This window comes from Lactuca virosa, chromosome 4 (assembly GCF_052849685.1).
Source record: "Lactuca virosa cultivar CGN04683 chromosome 4, Lactuca_virosa_CGN04683_v6, whole genome shotgun sequence".
Taxonomy (NCBI): Eukaryota; Viridiplantae; Streptophyta; class Magnoliopsida; order Asterales; family Asteraceae; genus Lactuca; species Lactuca virosa.
In genome coordinates this window covers 437,536,124-437,551,512 of record NC_136429.1, presented here as the reverse complement: position 1 = coordinate 437,551,512, position 15,389 = coordinate 437,536,124, and the positions used below count along the sequence as shown (strand labels likewise).

The 15,389-nt window shown below is 32.1% G+C and overlaps 2 protein-coding genes across 2 annotated transcripts; one reads left to right on the top strand and one right to left on the bottom strand.

Annotated features, from left to right (window-relative positions):
- Nucleotides 1–9,881: 9,881 nt before the first annotated feature.
- On the top strand, nucleotides 9,882–10,319 carry LOC145106662 (uncharacterized). Its single transcript, XM_079043612.1, has one exon. The coding sequence runs from the start codon at nucleotides 9,882–9,884 to the stop codon at nucleotides 10,317–10,319; it is 438 nt and encodes a 145-aa protein (XP_078899738.1).
- Nucleotides 10,320–11,094: 775 nt separating this feature from the next.
- Nucleotides 11,095–13,990, bottom strand: LOC145109062 (putative E3 ubiquitin-protein ligase EDA40). Its single transcript, XM_079046172.1, has 2 exons — nucleotides 13,291–13,990; nucleotides 11,095–13,189 (listed from the first exon to the last, which is right to left on the bottom strand). The coding sequence occupies exons 1-2, from the start codon at nucleotides 13,702–13,704 to the stop codon at nucleotides 11,435–11,437; spliced, it is 2,169 nt and encodes a 722-aa protein (XP_078902298.1). The 5' UTR covers nucleotides 13,705–13,990; the 3' UTR covers nucleotides 11,095–11,434.
- Nucleotides 13,991–15,389: the final 1,399 nt, after the last annotated feature.

The window sequence follows — 15,389 nt, the reverse complement described above, 5'->3', positions numbered from 1 at the left end:
CGACACGCAAAAGCGTGTCGTCTCTCGTTATGACAGGGCCTTCCTTGACACGCATTTACACGTCGTCTGAGCGTTTTTCGACACGCATTGCGCGTCGTAAAAGGCTGTTTTTCTAGTAGTGCATAATAGACTTGGTCATCCCTCTGATCAAGCTTTAAGTTCTTTAAAAAACAAACTTAAATTTGGTAATGAAGTCCTTCCACCTTGTGATATATGTCATAAAGCTAAACTTGGTGAGTCAGTTCATCTAGATGTTTGGGGACTTTATAGAGTGACAACCACATAAGGATTCAGGTATTTTTTTTTACCATTGTGGATGATTATACTAGAGCAACTTGGGTTTATCTATTAAAATCAAAAGATGAAGTTTATGATTGTGTTCTTGTTCTCTTTAATATTTTGCTTAATTAGTTTGGTGTTAAAATCAAAATTGTTAGGTCAGATAATGTAACTGAGATTTTGAATCATAGAATGAGAAAATTAATGGAGTCAAAAGGTAATTTGCATCAAACATCTTGTGTTCATACTCCACAACAAAATGGAGTTGTGGAGAGGAAACACAGACATATTTTAAATGTTGTCAGACCTTTTAATGTTCCAATCTGGTTTACCTCTTAAATACCGGGGAAAAGCAATTTTAACTTTTGTGTTTTTAATTAATAGAACTCCTACATCTGTTTTAAATGGTGCTTCTCCTTATGAGCTTGTTTATAATAATGCTCATGTTTTTGATAAAATTAGGGTTTTTGGTTGTTTGTGTTTTGCAAATAAATTGAATAATCCTGATAAGTTTTCTAGAAAGAGCTAATAAGTGCATATATCTTGGTTACTCTTTTGATAAAAAAGGTTATAAAGTTCTGAGTCTTGATTCAAATCTTGTTTTTGTTTCCAGGGATATAAAATTTTATGAATCAGTGTTTCCTTTCAAGCTAAAGTCTTCATCTTTGACTGATAAATCTAACGTCCCTTTAAGTGATCTCTTTTCCTATGATGCGTCATTGCATTCTAGTACTCTTCTTGATAATACTAATTTAGAGAATTTGAGAAGTGTCAATCAGTCGGATGGTGCTAGTGCAGACCAGGACTTTGATGAGATGTGTCCTTTTGATGTCAACAACTAGACTGGTGAGGCACACGTGCCTTCTTCTGGTGTGATGTTTCCAAGTTCCTCTACTTTGACTGAGGAAACTGATTCAATTAATACTAATCCTTCTGATGGCCAGTCTTCTAAGGTCACTAGGTCTTGACGTAATATTCACATGCCAGTAGGTTCAGTGATTATGGTGTGGAGGGAAAACACAAATATGGTATTGAAAGATTTGTTAACTATTCAACTCTTAATAATGAGAATCTTTGTTTTGTTGCTAATCTTAATAAAACTGTTGAACCCAAAAGTTATAATGAAGCTGCTTTAGATCCAAACTGGATAAAAGCAATGAATGAGGAAATGGAAGCTCTCTATAGAAATAACACTTTGGAAATCACTAATCTTCCTAAAGGAAGAAAGGCTATTATTTGTCGTTGGATTTATAAGATTAAATATAAATCAAACGGTGAAATAAAAAGGTATAAGGCTAGGTTGGTTGCTAAAAGGTACAATCAAAGAGAAGGGATCAATTATGAGGAGACATTCTCTCCAGTTGCTAAAATTGTTACTATTAGAATTTGTCTTTCTTTGGCTATTCATCATTCTTGGTCTTTATATCAACTTGACATAAACAATGCCTTTTTATATGGTGATTTATCTGAAAGTTTTTACATGCAACTTCCTGAAGGATATCATTCTAAGAATGATGTCAGAGTTTGTAAGTTAATTAAGCCTATTTATGGACTTAAGCAAGCTCCCAGGTTGTGGAATGAGAAATTAAGTTGTTCACTTTCTTCATTTGGTTTTAAACAAAGTATTAATGATTACTCATTATTTGTTAAAGAAGTTAAAATTACTATTGTCATTCTATTAGTTTATGTGGATGATATTATTATCACTAGTAATTGCAAGATTGAATTGGAAAATGTTAAGAGTTTTTTAAAATCACAATTTTTAATTAAAGATTTAGGAGAGTTAAAATATTTTCTTGGAATTGAGGTAATAACAACAGATAAAGGAATTTGTCTTAATCAAAGAAAATATTGTTTGAAATTGTTGCATGAGTTTGGAATGTTGGCTTGTAAACCTGTTAAGACTCATTTGGAAGCCAATCTTGTTATTAGAAAGGAATGTGATTTAGATAGTTCTGATTATGTGGTAAATATTACTGAATTTCAGAAATTGATTGGTAAATTGATTTACTTGACTATGACTCGTCCTGATATTTCATATGCAGTTCAAATTTTAAGTCAATATATGCACAAACCTTATAAGTCACATTTAAACATAGCTTTTAGACTATTGAGATATTTGAAAGATAGTCTAGGAAAAGAAGTTCATATAACTAAAAATAATTCTCTTAGTCTTGTGGGTTTTGTTGATGCTGATTGGGCTAAATGTCTATTCAGTAGAAGGTCTGTTATAGGATATCTTGTTTACTTTGTTGGTTCACTTGTATCCTGGAAAAGCAATAAACAAAGTAATGTTTCTCATTCTTCCACTGAGTCTGAATATAGAGCTTTAGGCTCTGTAACCTGTGAAATTGTTTGGATTTTAAAATTACTTTTTGATTTTAGGAATAAAAGGTTTAACTCCAGTAAATGTTTTTTGTGATAATGAATATGCTAATAAACTAGTGTTAAATCCTGTTTTTCATGAGAAAACTAAACATTTTGAGGTAGATCTTCATTTTGTTAGAGAAAAAGTTGAAAATGGTGTTTTAAAAGTTAATAAAATTGATTCTTTAAATAAAATGTTGATGTTTTAACCAAAGCTCTTGGATCTGCTCAACATGAATATATTTATAATAGACTTGGTTTAATAGATGTTTTAAAAAAATAAATGTTTGAATTAATGTTCAGTTTGTGGGGGGTGTTGAAAATATACTCTTAAACTTACAAACTGAAATTAATTCGTGTATTGGGTAAATAATGTAAATATGTAGTTTTTGTGTGGGTTAAGTTGTAATTTATTCAGGTGTGTCAGGTTTGCACGCGGGTCTTCGGATGCTCCATGGAGCTCTGTGTGATTCAGGTTTACCCGATGTATATAATGTTGAAGCAGAGATATTTTATCTCATTCAGTCGTTCACCTCTGATCTTTTCTTCTCTCTGAGTACTGTACTTATGGTTTGAGTTAGGGTTTGTAGATTGGAAGCTTGTTCTTATGATTTAATATTGTTTCCGATATATGTTTGAGTGTAAGTGATTGTTTGTAGTGAGATTTTATGTTGTATTTTGTATATGTAAACCATTTGTATCATAGTGAATGAATTAATGATGTTGGGAAAATCTTGAGTTGTTTACGTTTTTAAGAAAGTTGATGATGAATATTTGATGATCGACTATATATTAAAGACTGAGAAGGTGGGATCTGTTGGTGATTTTATATCATCAATATTATTTAAGTGTAATAGGATTAAAATTGTTGACCAAAAGTGATATTGTTGAATATTGAACAAGTTAGGATGGTGTAGGAGTGCACACTTGTTCAAGTTTTTCAAGATTCAAAGTATATTGTTATTTAGGGGCGAAGCCCCTAAACGAATGGGGGTCCGGGGGCAGCGCCCCTGGGAGCGGGGTCACAGGGGCGGCAGCCCCTGGCGGGGTCCAAGGGTCAGAGCCCCTGACTGGTTTGGAAAGTTGACCCTTTTTTGAAAGTTGACTCTTTTTTGGAAAGTTGACCCTTTTTTGAAACAACTATGTTGCTATATTAAAAAATGCATCAAAAATCCAATTTTAGAATGTTGACCCTTTTTCCCTGAGATCCGTTTTGACAGGTTTGGTAGTTTTATGACAGTTTGTAACTGTCTATTGACAGTTTTCAGACAGGAATGATATATTCGTTTTTGGTCATTTTTCTGGTACATCTTGAAGAACATTTTCACATACATTCTCAGATTTCATTCTCTGAATTACATCCAATTGAGTGTTCGATCTGTATCATCGAAATACTTCAATTTGATAGTGAATCACGACTTTCAGAGAATTCAAGCATTCTATTCATCCCCTATTTTTCTAACAGGATCAGAATGTACTAAGATCCTAGTTGAGATCCTAAGATCTTAATATATATTACTTCGGACAGATCTTAGTGTGATCAAGATCGTTTTTGGTTGTAAGAGTTTAAAATCTTAAGATATTATGATCAAGATGAGGATCTTAACAACCATGCTTCCAACTATTTTGTCGAACACTCATATTTAAATAAAAGCTACAGCTCAAACTTCCAACTTCTAACTACCAGCTACTATTACAACTAATTTTACCGAACACGTTCAAAATCTGCATATAAAATAATTAAATATTAGTCGATAATTACTTAAAAGAACGTTTGTAATTTTCGTATAATGAATAAAATATTCATTCGTAAAGCATTTAGAATATGCCAGATTTTGAAATATTGATAAGATTTCTCTTATCGATTTGTGAGTAAGATAAATAATTGTTTGACATTTCTAGAGACAATCAAAATAAATGTGTAATTACAAATTATAAAAAAAAATAGTTTCCTCGAATCAAAGAAGATCAGGATAACGTGATGCAATTTTCTAATTTGGGTTTATATTTTATCTGTTAAATATAAGTCAAAGATTCGTTGAAGAATATCAGTCGTATTGAAAATATTTGTTGCCATGGTTGCGAAAGCATCATATCAAATACGTACACGAACAAGTGTGCTTTTAGTTTTATTGCATGTCGAATTTGCTTTTAAGTTTTAACTAACTAATTTATTCGATTCATTTCATACTATTTTTTCCCTTAAACATCCAATATTATCATTTATTATGCATTTATATGTTTGGTTCTTAAATGTAGATTGATTAGACTGAAAGAAAAGTTAAAGAAAAACGTGTTATTCGTTTATTTCTTTATATAGAACAGCTTTCTTCTTCAACATATCAACTTATTATACATAAACTTGTAACACACAAATTAAAAAAATACAAAATTTGTTATTCTTTCATTTATTTAAATAGTCATATGTCATCTGTATTACTACGGTTGTTGGCATACAATTAGCCAATTGCTTATTCTTCATATATCAATCTAGATATCTATATATACATATATTTACTATAAAATATATATATATTTAGTTATATATGTATTTGAAACTTTCAACTATTAAATTTCTAACATAAATATAATATATTATCATATCAATGATATATTTTTGAATTATCAAAATAATATATTTAATTTGTTACCTTAAATATCAAATTAATTCATAATATAAATCAAAATATTAAAAAAGAAAATCAAAGACATATTTTTTAAAATAAATAAAATGTTTAATTATTTTAAATGAAAAACCTAAATCAACATGTCAAAATTCAATAAAAAGATATTCAAAACATATTTTTATAATAATTGTTTTTAGTTAAATAATAATTACAATAGTTAAAAGTAACATATAAATATAAATATTACGTTACTGCTTATGTTATTTACATTAACATCTCTAAAATAATAATAAAAATGATCAAATAAGTAATTTCCAAAATGATAAAAATAATTAATCATGCGATTAAAAAAGTAATAATAAATCGAAAACCTTATTGTTTTATTCACACGTCATCCCAAGCGACAAACATTGAATGTTATGATACTAATATATTATCTACTAATTATTTCAAATAAAATAATTATTTTCCATTGACAAATTTTAAATATATAATCTCTAAATATTATTAAAAGAGAACCTTTAATTTTAAATTGAAGAAATCAGGATCATTGATTGCATTTCAATCCTATATTTTCTATGATTGGATTATTTGCTGACATCATCTTTGTCAATCCTTTTATTTTTGTCCACAAATTTTATAAAACATATATTACGTTTTAAATTAGGAAGTCTATTGATGACAATTAAATCTCACCAAAAATAAAATGAATTAAATTAGGAATTCTATTAATAACAATTAAATCTCACCAAAAATAAAATGAATTAAATTAGAAATTCTATTAATGACAATTAAATCTCACCAAAAATAAAATGAAAAAATGTCTCGTCCCATCCCTCATTACCAGTACCCCTACCTTCTCTCCCTTTTTTCTTTACATAATTTATCTAACTTAAGTTTTGTAGAGTGGAGGAAAATGGGGAAAGAAGAAATAGAATATATGTAGGTTTCGATCTGTGTAGACTAGTCTTGTGTTCGATTATCATGAAAGAATGAGGAATGATATAGAGATAAATTTATTTGGATTCTAATTTAATTTGGTCTAGATCGATTTTGGGTACGTTTTAGATTATGTTTCTTTTATTATGTTTCAACTATGAAGTTCCAATCTATAAAACCTTTCGATTTAAGTTTAAATCCATAATTGTTACATTTTCTGAATTTGCTTCGATTTTTGTTCTTATGATCTGTATTGTTGATTTTGATTTTTTAAGTTATAGATATCTGGAGAGCAAAATGATGGACATAGCAGCACCGCTACCTCTCATCCATTGTTTCGATTTGGAAGATATGTCCACTAAGTAGTGAATTTGTATATGTCCATTTTCTTTTTTACTTTTACATTTTTGTATATTCATTTAGTCAATGATTTTTTTGTGGCTTACCAGGTCGTGAATGGAAGATATAGTCGAGTCAATATCTATAATGCTTTACCCATTCGATCCCTTCCTGGATTTGGAGATGGAATTTAAACCCTTATACCATTGAGTGATCCACATATTCTACAACTCAGCAAAACCCAGTAGTGATATGTGTTTTGATTTATTGTAAAAAAACATCTTTAAAAATACAAATTGGGCTCTCAGAAATAAGTTATTCACTTATCCTTTTTTAATATTATAAAAAAACATCATTTAGACTCAATAGCAAAGAAAAGACAAAGTTTTAGTATATAATGTAAACAGATTACATCGATAAATCTTATTGGAAAATGTTTGGGATTGATTAATTTTGGTTAATTAGCAGGGTTTTTTTTTGGTTAACTTGTGTTGTCTGGGCACGTCGAGAAGCATAGTAAGAACCTTGCACAACCTTATTCTTTCGTTTAACTGGTTTGAATATTCTTATTGAGTTTACTTTCTCAATGATAAATGGGTACACCCTACACTTTTGAAAATAGGGTTGGTAACATTGTGAGTATTAAGGTTTTCTCAGCAATAAGAGAAGATATTTGTATAAAGTTGCAATATAAACCATTTTTAATTGCATAATAATAACTAAACAAAGATATGTGAAGGATTATCTCTATAATTTAAATTGCAATATATAACATAAAAATCGTATGAAATTTTCATTGTTCCATTCCATGCCTCACAAACATGTTTCTAGAATGGAATTACTTATTATATTATCTTGCTTTTACGATTACCTATCCATTCCATTTCTTTGTTGTTCCATTCTTTGCAACCTCACATATCTCAAAAAAGTAATTCAGAAATCCATCATACAATAGAAAATGTTTTATAAACTCTTATAAGGGAAGAAGAAAGATAAGACTAAATGAGTGTATGGTGTTAATCTAATTATGATGTCCTTTCGTCTCTATTTGCATGTTTCTAGCTTGTTTGTAGTATTGTCCATAAAATATTGTTGTTATATTTGAAAGTTCATTTTACCCTTTTCATCTTTTTGTGTGTATATTTTAATCTTTCAGGTTTTTTTTTAAAGTATTTGAGGGAGCGTTTCTGCTTGGGAGTGGGGTGAAGTCAAGGGCCCTAAAACTGGAGGGTAGTTGTATTTAGAGCCACTTAAATATTGAAGATTTTTGTTGGCATTAATTTCGATAATAATATATACCCTAGAAGAGATATCATAACCATAGTTTATTTTTTATAATGCTTTTTTTTGTATATTTATTAAATGTTGTACAGGTGATGTCTACAAGGTGTTGGTATTTTTTTTGTTGGCAAGTTATTATGCTATCTAACACCCTAATAATCTATAATATTTGTATAAGATGTTGACAATTATTATTTTTTATTGCAACTTCTCTTCATATTGATTATCCAATGTGGTTTGAGTTCTGGAATGCTGCCACTGAAAGGATTCTACATTGTGGGGCGTTGGAATTAATTACAGAATGAGGCATGATTTATATGCATTTTTGGGTATTCATGGAAATGTTTAATTCTTTCTCATATAGATCGATAAGTATTTTACAATATGCTCTTTTAACTTTATATTAGGACCTTTTCTGGAAAAAATTGTTTTTAGTATTGAACTTTGAAAAAAAAAAGTTCATATATAACATCGTACTCTTAAAAAAATGACTTTTTTGGATTATTCTTAGTTGATATGGAAAGTTACATTTTTTGTATATTGAAGATCATTTAAAGGATTGTCTTCTGGAAAAAAAAATATTCATTAATAACATTAAACTTTGCAAAAAAAAGTTCATTAATAGCATCGTAGTTTCAAAAAAGGACTTTTTCGTATTCTTTTTGGCTAATCTAGAAAAGTTTTATTTTTATGTACATTAGAGCTCATTAATAGGATTTTTTTGAAAACATTTTGTTAATGGAAAGTACATTTTCATTTTCTTTCGCATATAGACTATTTATGTAAAAAAAAACATTTCAAATATGGACCATTTATGTATTTTTGTTCACAAGTGAACCATTTATGTAATATATAAATTTAAATGTTAATTAGTAGGTCATTAATATGACAATTTTCTAGTGAAAATTTGTTTTTAGTATTGAAATTTGCAAAAAAAAAAAAAGTTCATTAACCGCATTGTACTTTAAACAATATATTATTTTGGAATATTTTCAGATGATATTGAAACGTTTCATGTTTCCAACATTGAAGCTCATTTGTAGGACAGTGTTCTGGAAGCGAATTTCATTAATAGCATTGAACTTTGCAAAAAAAAATCATTAATAGCATCGTACTTTAAAAAAATAACTTTTTTTGGAATTCTTTAACTGCAGGTAGATTCCTTGAATGCCTACCTTGATGAACATATGTGGAGAAATCTTTTTGGAAAAGGATAAAATCCTGATATGACAACCCGAACAAGAAAAAGAAAAACCCAGTTTTGACTAACCCAATTTATTCAAAGTCTTTATTCATTTTAGTAGCTTACACACCATTTAGATGCTCTCAAAATAGCATATGAAATAACTTCGAGATGTAATGAAGCTAAAATGTTATTTGACATGTTTTGTACTTTCTAATGATCATTACCAGGAAACATTTGAAGGATTTTTTTACCAGAAAGAATGTGATCAATATACAAAACAATGTTGCATATTCAGAACCTAATGTTCTTAAGTTACTGTAATAAGGTCTTCCTGTAATAGTTGATTGGCCCTACCCAACTATCCCATGCAAGTTAATGGATTTATGTTGTTCTAAATGTGTTAAAATGCTTCACTTAGGTGTTACTCAGCACATGGTCTGCGGACTATCCATATTGATTTCATGATTGAGAAGAACACATCATATCGACCAAGATCAGACCATCAACCATATTAGTGACCCCCACTGAGATTAGCAATGTAATTTGAGTAATCATCCAAAACAGACAATGAGCTTTGAACTGTAGTAAATCTAAAATCAATTCCTAAATTGTACATCAAACTTCCAACATTAAATCTTTAACATTTTCAATTAATGTTATCGAGTTGATATGCATTCGATTATTTAGGTATATCGTAAATTGTTTAGCTTCCCATGTTAAATTATGGCATGAATGTAAAGTTTTACGTTTAACCGTAAACATGAGGCTTTAGTTTGGTTGTCTAACTAATGATTTGGAGGAGACAAAAGCATTTGATGAGTGAATTCTTAAAATTAGTGAAGGTAATACTGGTGGCCCTAATGATGGTGAAGTTGAAGTTGAATTTCCAGAAGACGTTGTTGTTCGCTCTACAGGTGACCATATTCATTCAATTATATCCACCATTTGAAAACCATCTTGATGATCCATCATATTTTCAAGATAAAGCTATTTTGGTACCTACAAATGAAGAATTCGATGCTACCAATGACTACATTTTTGGATTGATGAAAGATGAAGGGAAAACATATATGATTTCAAACTCTTTATGTGAGATAGAGTTACCATATTTTTTTGAGGAATCAATCTACTCTTCAGTTGTGTTGAATGGTTTTAAGGTGTCTAGAATTTCCAACCATAAACTTACACTAAAAATAGGTGTTCCAGTCATTGTTCTTTGTAATATCGAACAAACCAAAGGACTATGCAATGGTACTAGGTTACATATTGTTAGGATTGGAAGACACGTCATTGAAGCTTGAATCATATATGCTAGATTCTTCAACGAGACTACATATATACCTTGCATGAAGTTAAATCCGTCTAATAAAAGAATCTCATTTCGTTTTTAACAGAGGCAATTCCCCATAGTTGTTTATTTTGTTATGGCCATTAACAAAAGTCAATGACAATAATTATCAAATGTTGGATTATACTTGCGTATGCTCGTCTTCACTCATTGTCAGTTATATGTCTTTTGTTTCTCGTGTCACAAGTGAAAAAGGATTGAAAGTACTCATATATGACGAGGAACGTCGTCCAACTAATAAAAGAAAAAGTTATGTTTACAAAGGGATCCTTCAACGATTATAGATATTCAGGTGTTTCATTGTTTTTTTTTTCAGACATTTCAATGTTACCAATAATATTAAATCTGTTTTTGTTACTTTATTTTTTTATAGTGCCAACTTTTTTATACATTTATATGTTCTCCGCGTTTTACGCGGGTCATAATCTAGTTTTATTATATACAACATACAAATATCCAATCTAATCAAATACTATATAATTAATGCATTTAGCTACCAGTCATCCGATATGATATGCCTAATACATGCATGCATCATTTATCTCATAAATAATCCAACAATACTTTCTCATATATTATGTTGTGTTATGATATATGCAAAAATCTTTTGGACTTCAATTTTGGAATTTAGGAAAAAAGAAGAAGCTGAGTGTCGATTTTGTAGTTAGATTCATGTATACATTCGATGTAATGATCATATACCCAAAAGATGACAATCGAAAGACAAATTTATACCCAAAACACAACAAACTTTAAATATTTATATATCACAAAAAAAACAACAAAAGATACCCCCTCCCCTTCTACTCCTCAATCATAGTCACAGTTTTTTTAAAACCTTTTTTGGATTCTACAATTTAATATAAACAAAAAGACAAAAAGATATAGAGCCCCCTCCCTTTTCAATCAATCTCAATTATCTCTACTGAATAAAAGGGTCAAAACATCGGGTACCCTTTTGTCTCTATTATACTCAATAGGTCCCACCACATTTTTAACGTTTTATACTCTTCAAGGGTGTAAAGTGTAATAATAAAAACAACAAGGACTTAAACTGTAAATTTCTTATTAGAATCTGGCGTCTTCAAACCCGTGTAAGTCGCTGACTCTGTTTAACGACTTTCTCATAATCGCGACTTTCGCGAGCTTCTCAGCCACTCTCCAAGCCGACGTCGGCGTTAACGGCTCTACCGCTGTATCTAATGTCGCTCTCCCGGCTTGAACCACGCGCCGCCGTTGTAAATCGTTCAGCTCGGCTTCCAAGCTGGTTAGAAACTCGTTGGTGGGAGTTGAAGCCGAGGTGGTTTGTTGGATTAACGCGCGAGCCGAGATGAGGATGTGGTACGCGCCGATGATGTCGTTACGAGCCGTGAGCCGGTGTGATTCGGCTATAGCTCGAGTTGTGACGAAGAGGCTTCTCAGCCGTTGGATGGTGATCGCTGATGATCTGAGGGTTGTTGGATTAGGTAAAGGTACAACGAGTGTATTCTCTTTAGAGTGAATAATTTCATGGGTTACGGATTCCCTGTAGGTGCAGCTCACGGATAGTACTTGGTGGACCCTCATCGCCGACGTAGGGACTTTCATTTCAATCAACAATTCTCTTTCTTCATTAGCAAACAATTCTCTGATTCGGATCCTACCCGACCCGAGAGCGACGGGTTTGGGTGTATACGAGTACACCGCTGTGATTTCCGCCGGAGGTGAGCCGAAGATAAACCGGAAGTCCAATTGAAGATCTTGAACCACCACGTTGAGTAAGTTTCCGATCGATTTCGCGAAGGAATGATCGTCGTTAATGGCGAGTTTTACTGTGTGTAGGGCGACGTCAAGGTGAGTTTGAGAGTGGGAGTAGCGCGTGGATGACACGTGTGATGACTGGTCGGGGACGTCGGAGATGAGGATGATGCTACCGGCGGCGTTCTTTTCACGACGGTCTTCTAGCACTTTCGCGGCCTTTCTTACGGCGTCGATTCCGTTTGATGAACCTTCGAGAACTGCCATGGCGTCGACTATACGACGCGCCGTTCGTTGGCCGGTGGTTGTCATCCTCTTCAAAGGGAGTAATCTTTTGGAATATGAAGAGAAGGCGACAATTGATAGACGATCGGAGGATGAAAGTGATGAAATGATTAATCTCATTGTTCGTTTCATCATTTGTATCTTCTCGGTTGACATTTTTCTACTCACATCAACGACGGTTACTACATCAATCGGAGCTCTGCCCTCTGATTTCGCCGGCGGCATCGACGGAGCTTTTACTTTCAGAATAATCGCGTTCGTTTCGTGATTCCGGCCAGCTGAGATGACAGCTGTCTCCGGGAGCAATCGTACGTCCACATCTTTTGCATGAACGCCGACAGGACTGTTACTGTTACTACTGTTACTATGAAATCCTTGAAACTCTTCAATGGAGTCTTCGTCGCAGTTTTCATCAGTCTCCGGAATCGGATTGAACCGAGCTTTTGGCGTCAGCGAAGGTAATGGTTCATCATCATCATAAATTTTCAAATCTGGTTTAAACGAATGCTGTTTCCTCAATTTGCTGTTCTTCTTCTCAACAACATCGATCATTAGTGTCGTGGCTAGCTTTTCCCTAAGCGTTTCTTCTTCTTCACCAAAATGATGCTTCTGATTCTCATCGTTTACAGACAACACAGGCATCTCTTTCCACACGGTGCCACAAGTAGGGCAAGCTAAGCTCCCTTTTTGCTTCACGTGACCGGCGATGCACGGAAAGTGAAAACCATGAGAACACTCCGCCGTGTAAATTGCTACGCCGCGCCCTCGCTTCACGCTCTGCAAGCATAATCCACATCTATTCTGCAAATTCAAAGCGTATTACAGTTTAGATTTCTTCTATACCATACGATAATCATGAAACGGAAATTCAAAACGAATAGAATCAAAGAATCAAATCTTACTGAGGTGAGGCGTAAGTTTGATTTGAGGAGAGAGAAAGTTGAAGGAGAGCGAGGCGACGATGGAGTCGATGACCATTGAAACACTCCATGGCTTCCGGTTGTTTTACATTGAAGCTTTGGACTTACAGGAACAGACGCTGATTTCTCCGGCAGGTTTACGCTAGTTGTTCGACAACGAAGTCTTGGAGTTAAATCCGTCTGCGATTGAAGCCGAGGCGTAGACGGATTAGAGGAAGAAGAGCTAAAAAATCCAAATCTTCCACCAAATTTGGGAGTACCACCACCGCCACCGCCACCTCCACCGCCACCATTCCTCTCATGATCCGGATCATCTCCGGTTGCTCTAACAGCGGAGGAGGAATCCACTTCACGTGGAACCGATGTACAGAAAGCTCTTCGCCAACCAAACACCATTTCACACTCTACACGATTCCTTTTTCCGAAAATTGATTGAATCTGATGAATAATACCAAGTGAAAACAGGATTCGATTGAAAGATGATGAAAAGTAAACAAATTACAGATTATAGAAAGGATAATTGATGAAATGTGTCTGTGTGTGTGTTGAATTTAGAGTTTGAGTGATGAGTGGAAGATGGAAATGGAAATGGAAGCCAGAATATTGAAAAGAAGGATGAGTAATAAATAGGAAGGGGAGAGTCTCTGCATCTTAAGTTTCTTGGGCAGAGTTTCTATTACGAGGTCAATGAATATATTTATTTATAGCAAAAATCGGTTGACAGTAATAGAAAATAAATGCTGCATTCTGTTTTTAATGTGGTAACTATTCATAACACTAATTACTTTCACCACTATAGATAAAAACATATTGTTTCTTTTGGTTATTATAATCAGTTTTACTAGTAATATTTTGAAATAATTGTTAAAATATAAAACAATAAATTTAAAACTACATCTGAATGCATAACTCAGTTATATGGGATTAAAAAATTAATGTGCATAAATTGTTATTATCTTGAATATTATTAAATAGTTTTTTAGAAAACAAGTATGAAATGGTAGTTAGACATTTTATTAAAAGATTAAAACTAGATTTTATGGAATTTATTTTAACTTATAAAATAAAAAGTAAATAATAGTAATAAAAATCTAATCCGGGAGGAGTTTTGTATTAAAAAAGAAATAAAAATTCATGAAAGAATAACAAGACAATGAAAAATCTAATAAATTGTAACCATTAAAAAAAAACTATACTTTATTCTTTAAAGAATACTGTCATCTATGATTTTTTTTTAAATCTTGAAAGAATTACGACAAGATATGAAGATCCTACTAAATTATAGCCATTTTAAAAAATATGCTTTATTATTGAAAGATTACAGTGTCATTTTTTTTTTGGAAGAACATGTTATTCTAAGAAACAATACACCTTTTCATCTACTTGTATATGTGTGAATGTTCATCTAAGCAACCCTTTCTTCTCTTTCCATTTTTAATCCAACCTAGCCTCTCTTGTGTTATCTTACAATCGATCACACAAAGGCTTCATAAAAAAATAATAATAGATGTATATTTAATACATCAATGATAATCTTTATAAGTAAGAATGAAATATGAGAAACTTTTTAAAAAATTATACCAACACAAGGAAAAAAGTTGTACCTTATGTCCACAGTAGGAGGGATCAACAACGATCAAACAACACTCAAAATATTAGGTTTTATTAGCATCAATACACATAATCAAGGCAACGAAAACAAGACATAAACTTATGTGTACATGGATTCTAAGATCTAGGTTTTAATAGTTATAGCAAAGAACTTAAAAAAAATACAAAAACTAAGAATACTAACATCTTGGTTCTTTGCTTGTGACCTTGTGAATGCCGGTGATTGCATTTGATGAAGGATCTAAAATAGAATCTCTCTAATGTAGTCAGACGAAACACCAAAAACAAAAAAGGAAGAACCCTAGTTTAGGGTTAATTCGAAATTCACTAACCCTAGGAGAGGGGTTATGAATTTCGTATGCTAAGAGAGAGAGAGAGAGAGAGAGAGAGAGAGAGAGAGCTTGGACTAAAACAGAGAAAAAAACTAAGACCATGTTTAACCCCTAGCAGTCTATCTATAGGCTGTAGTT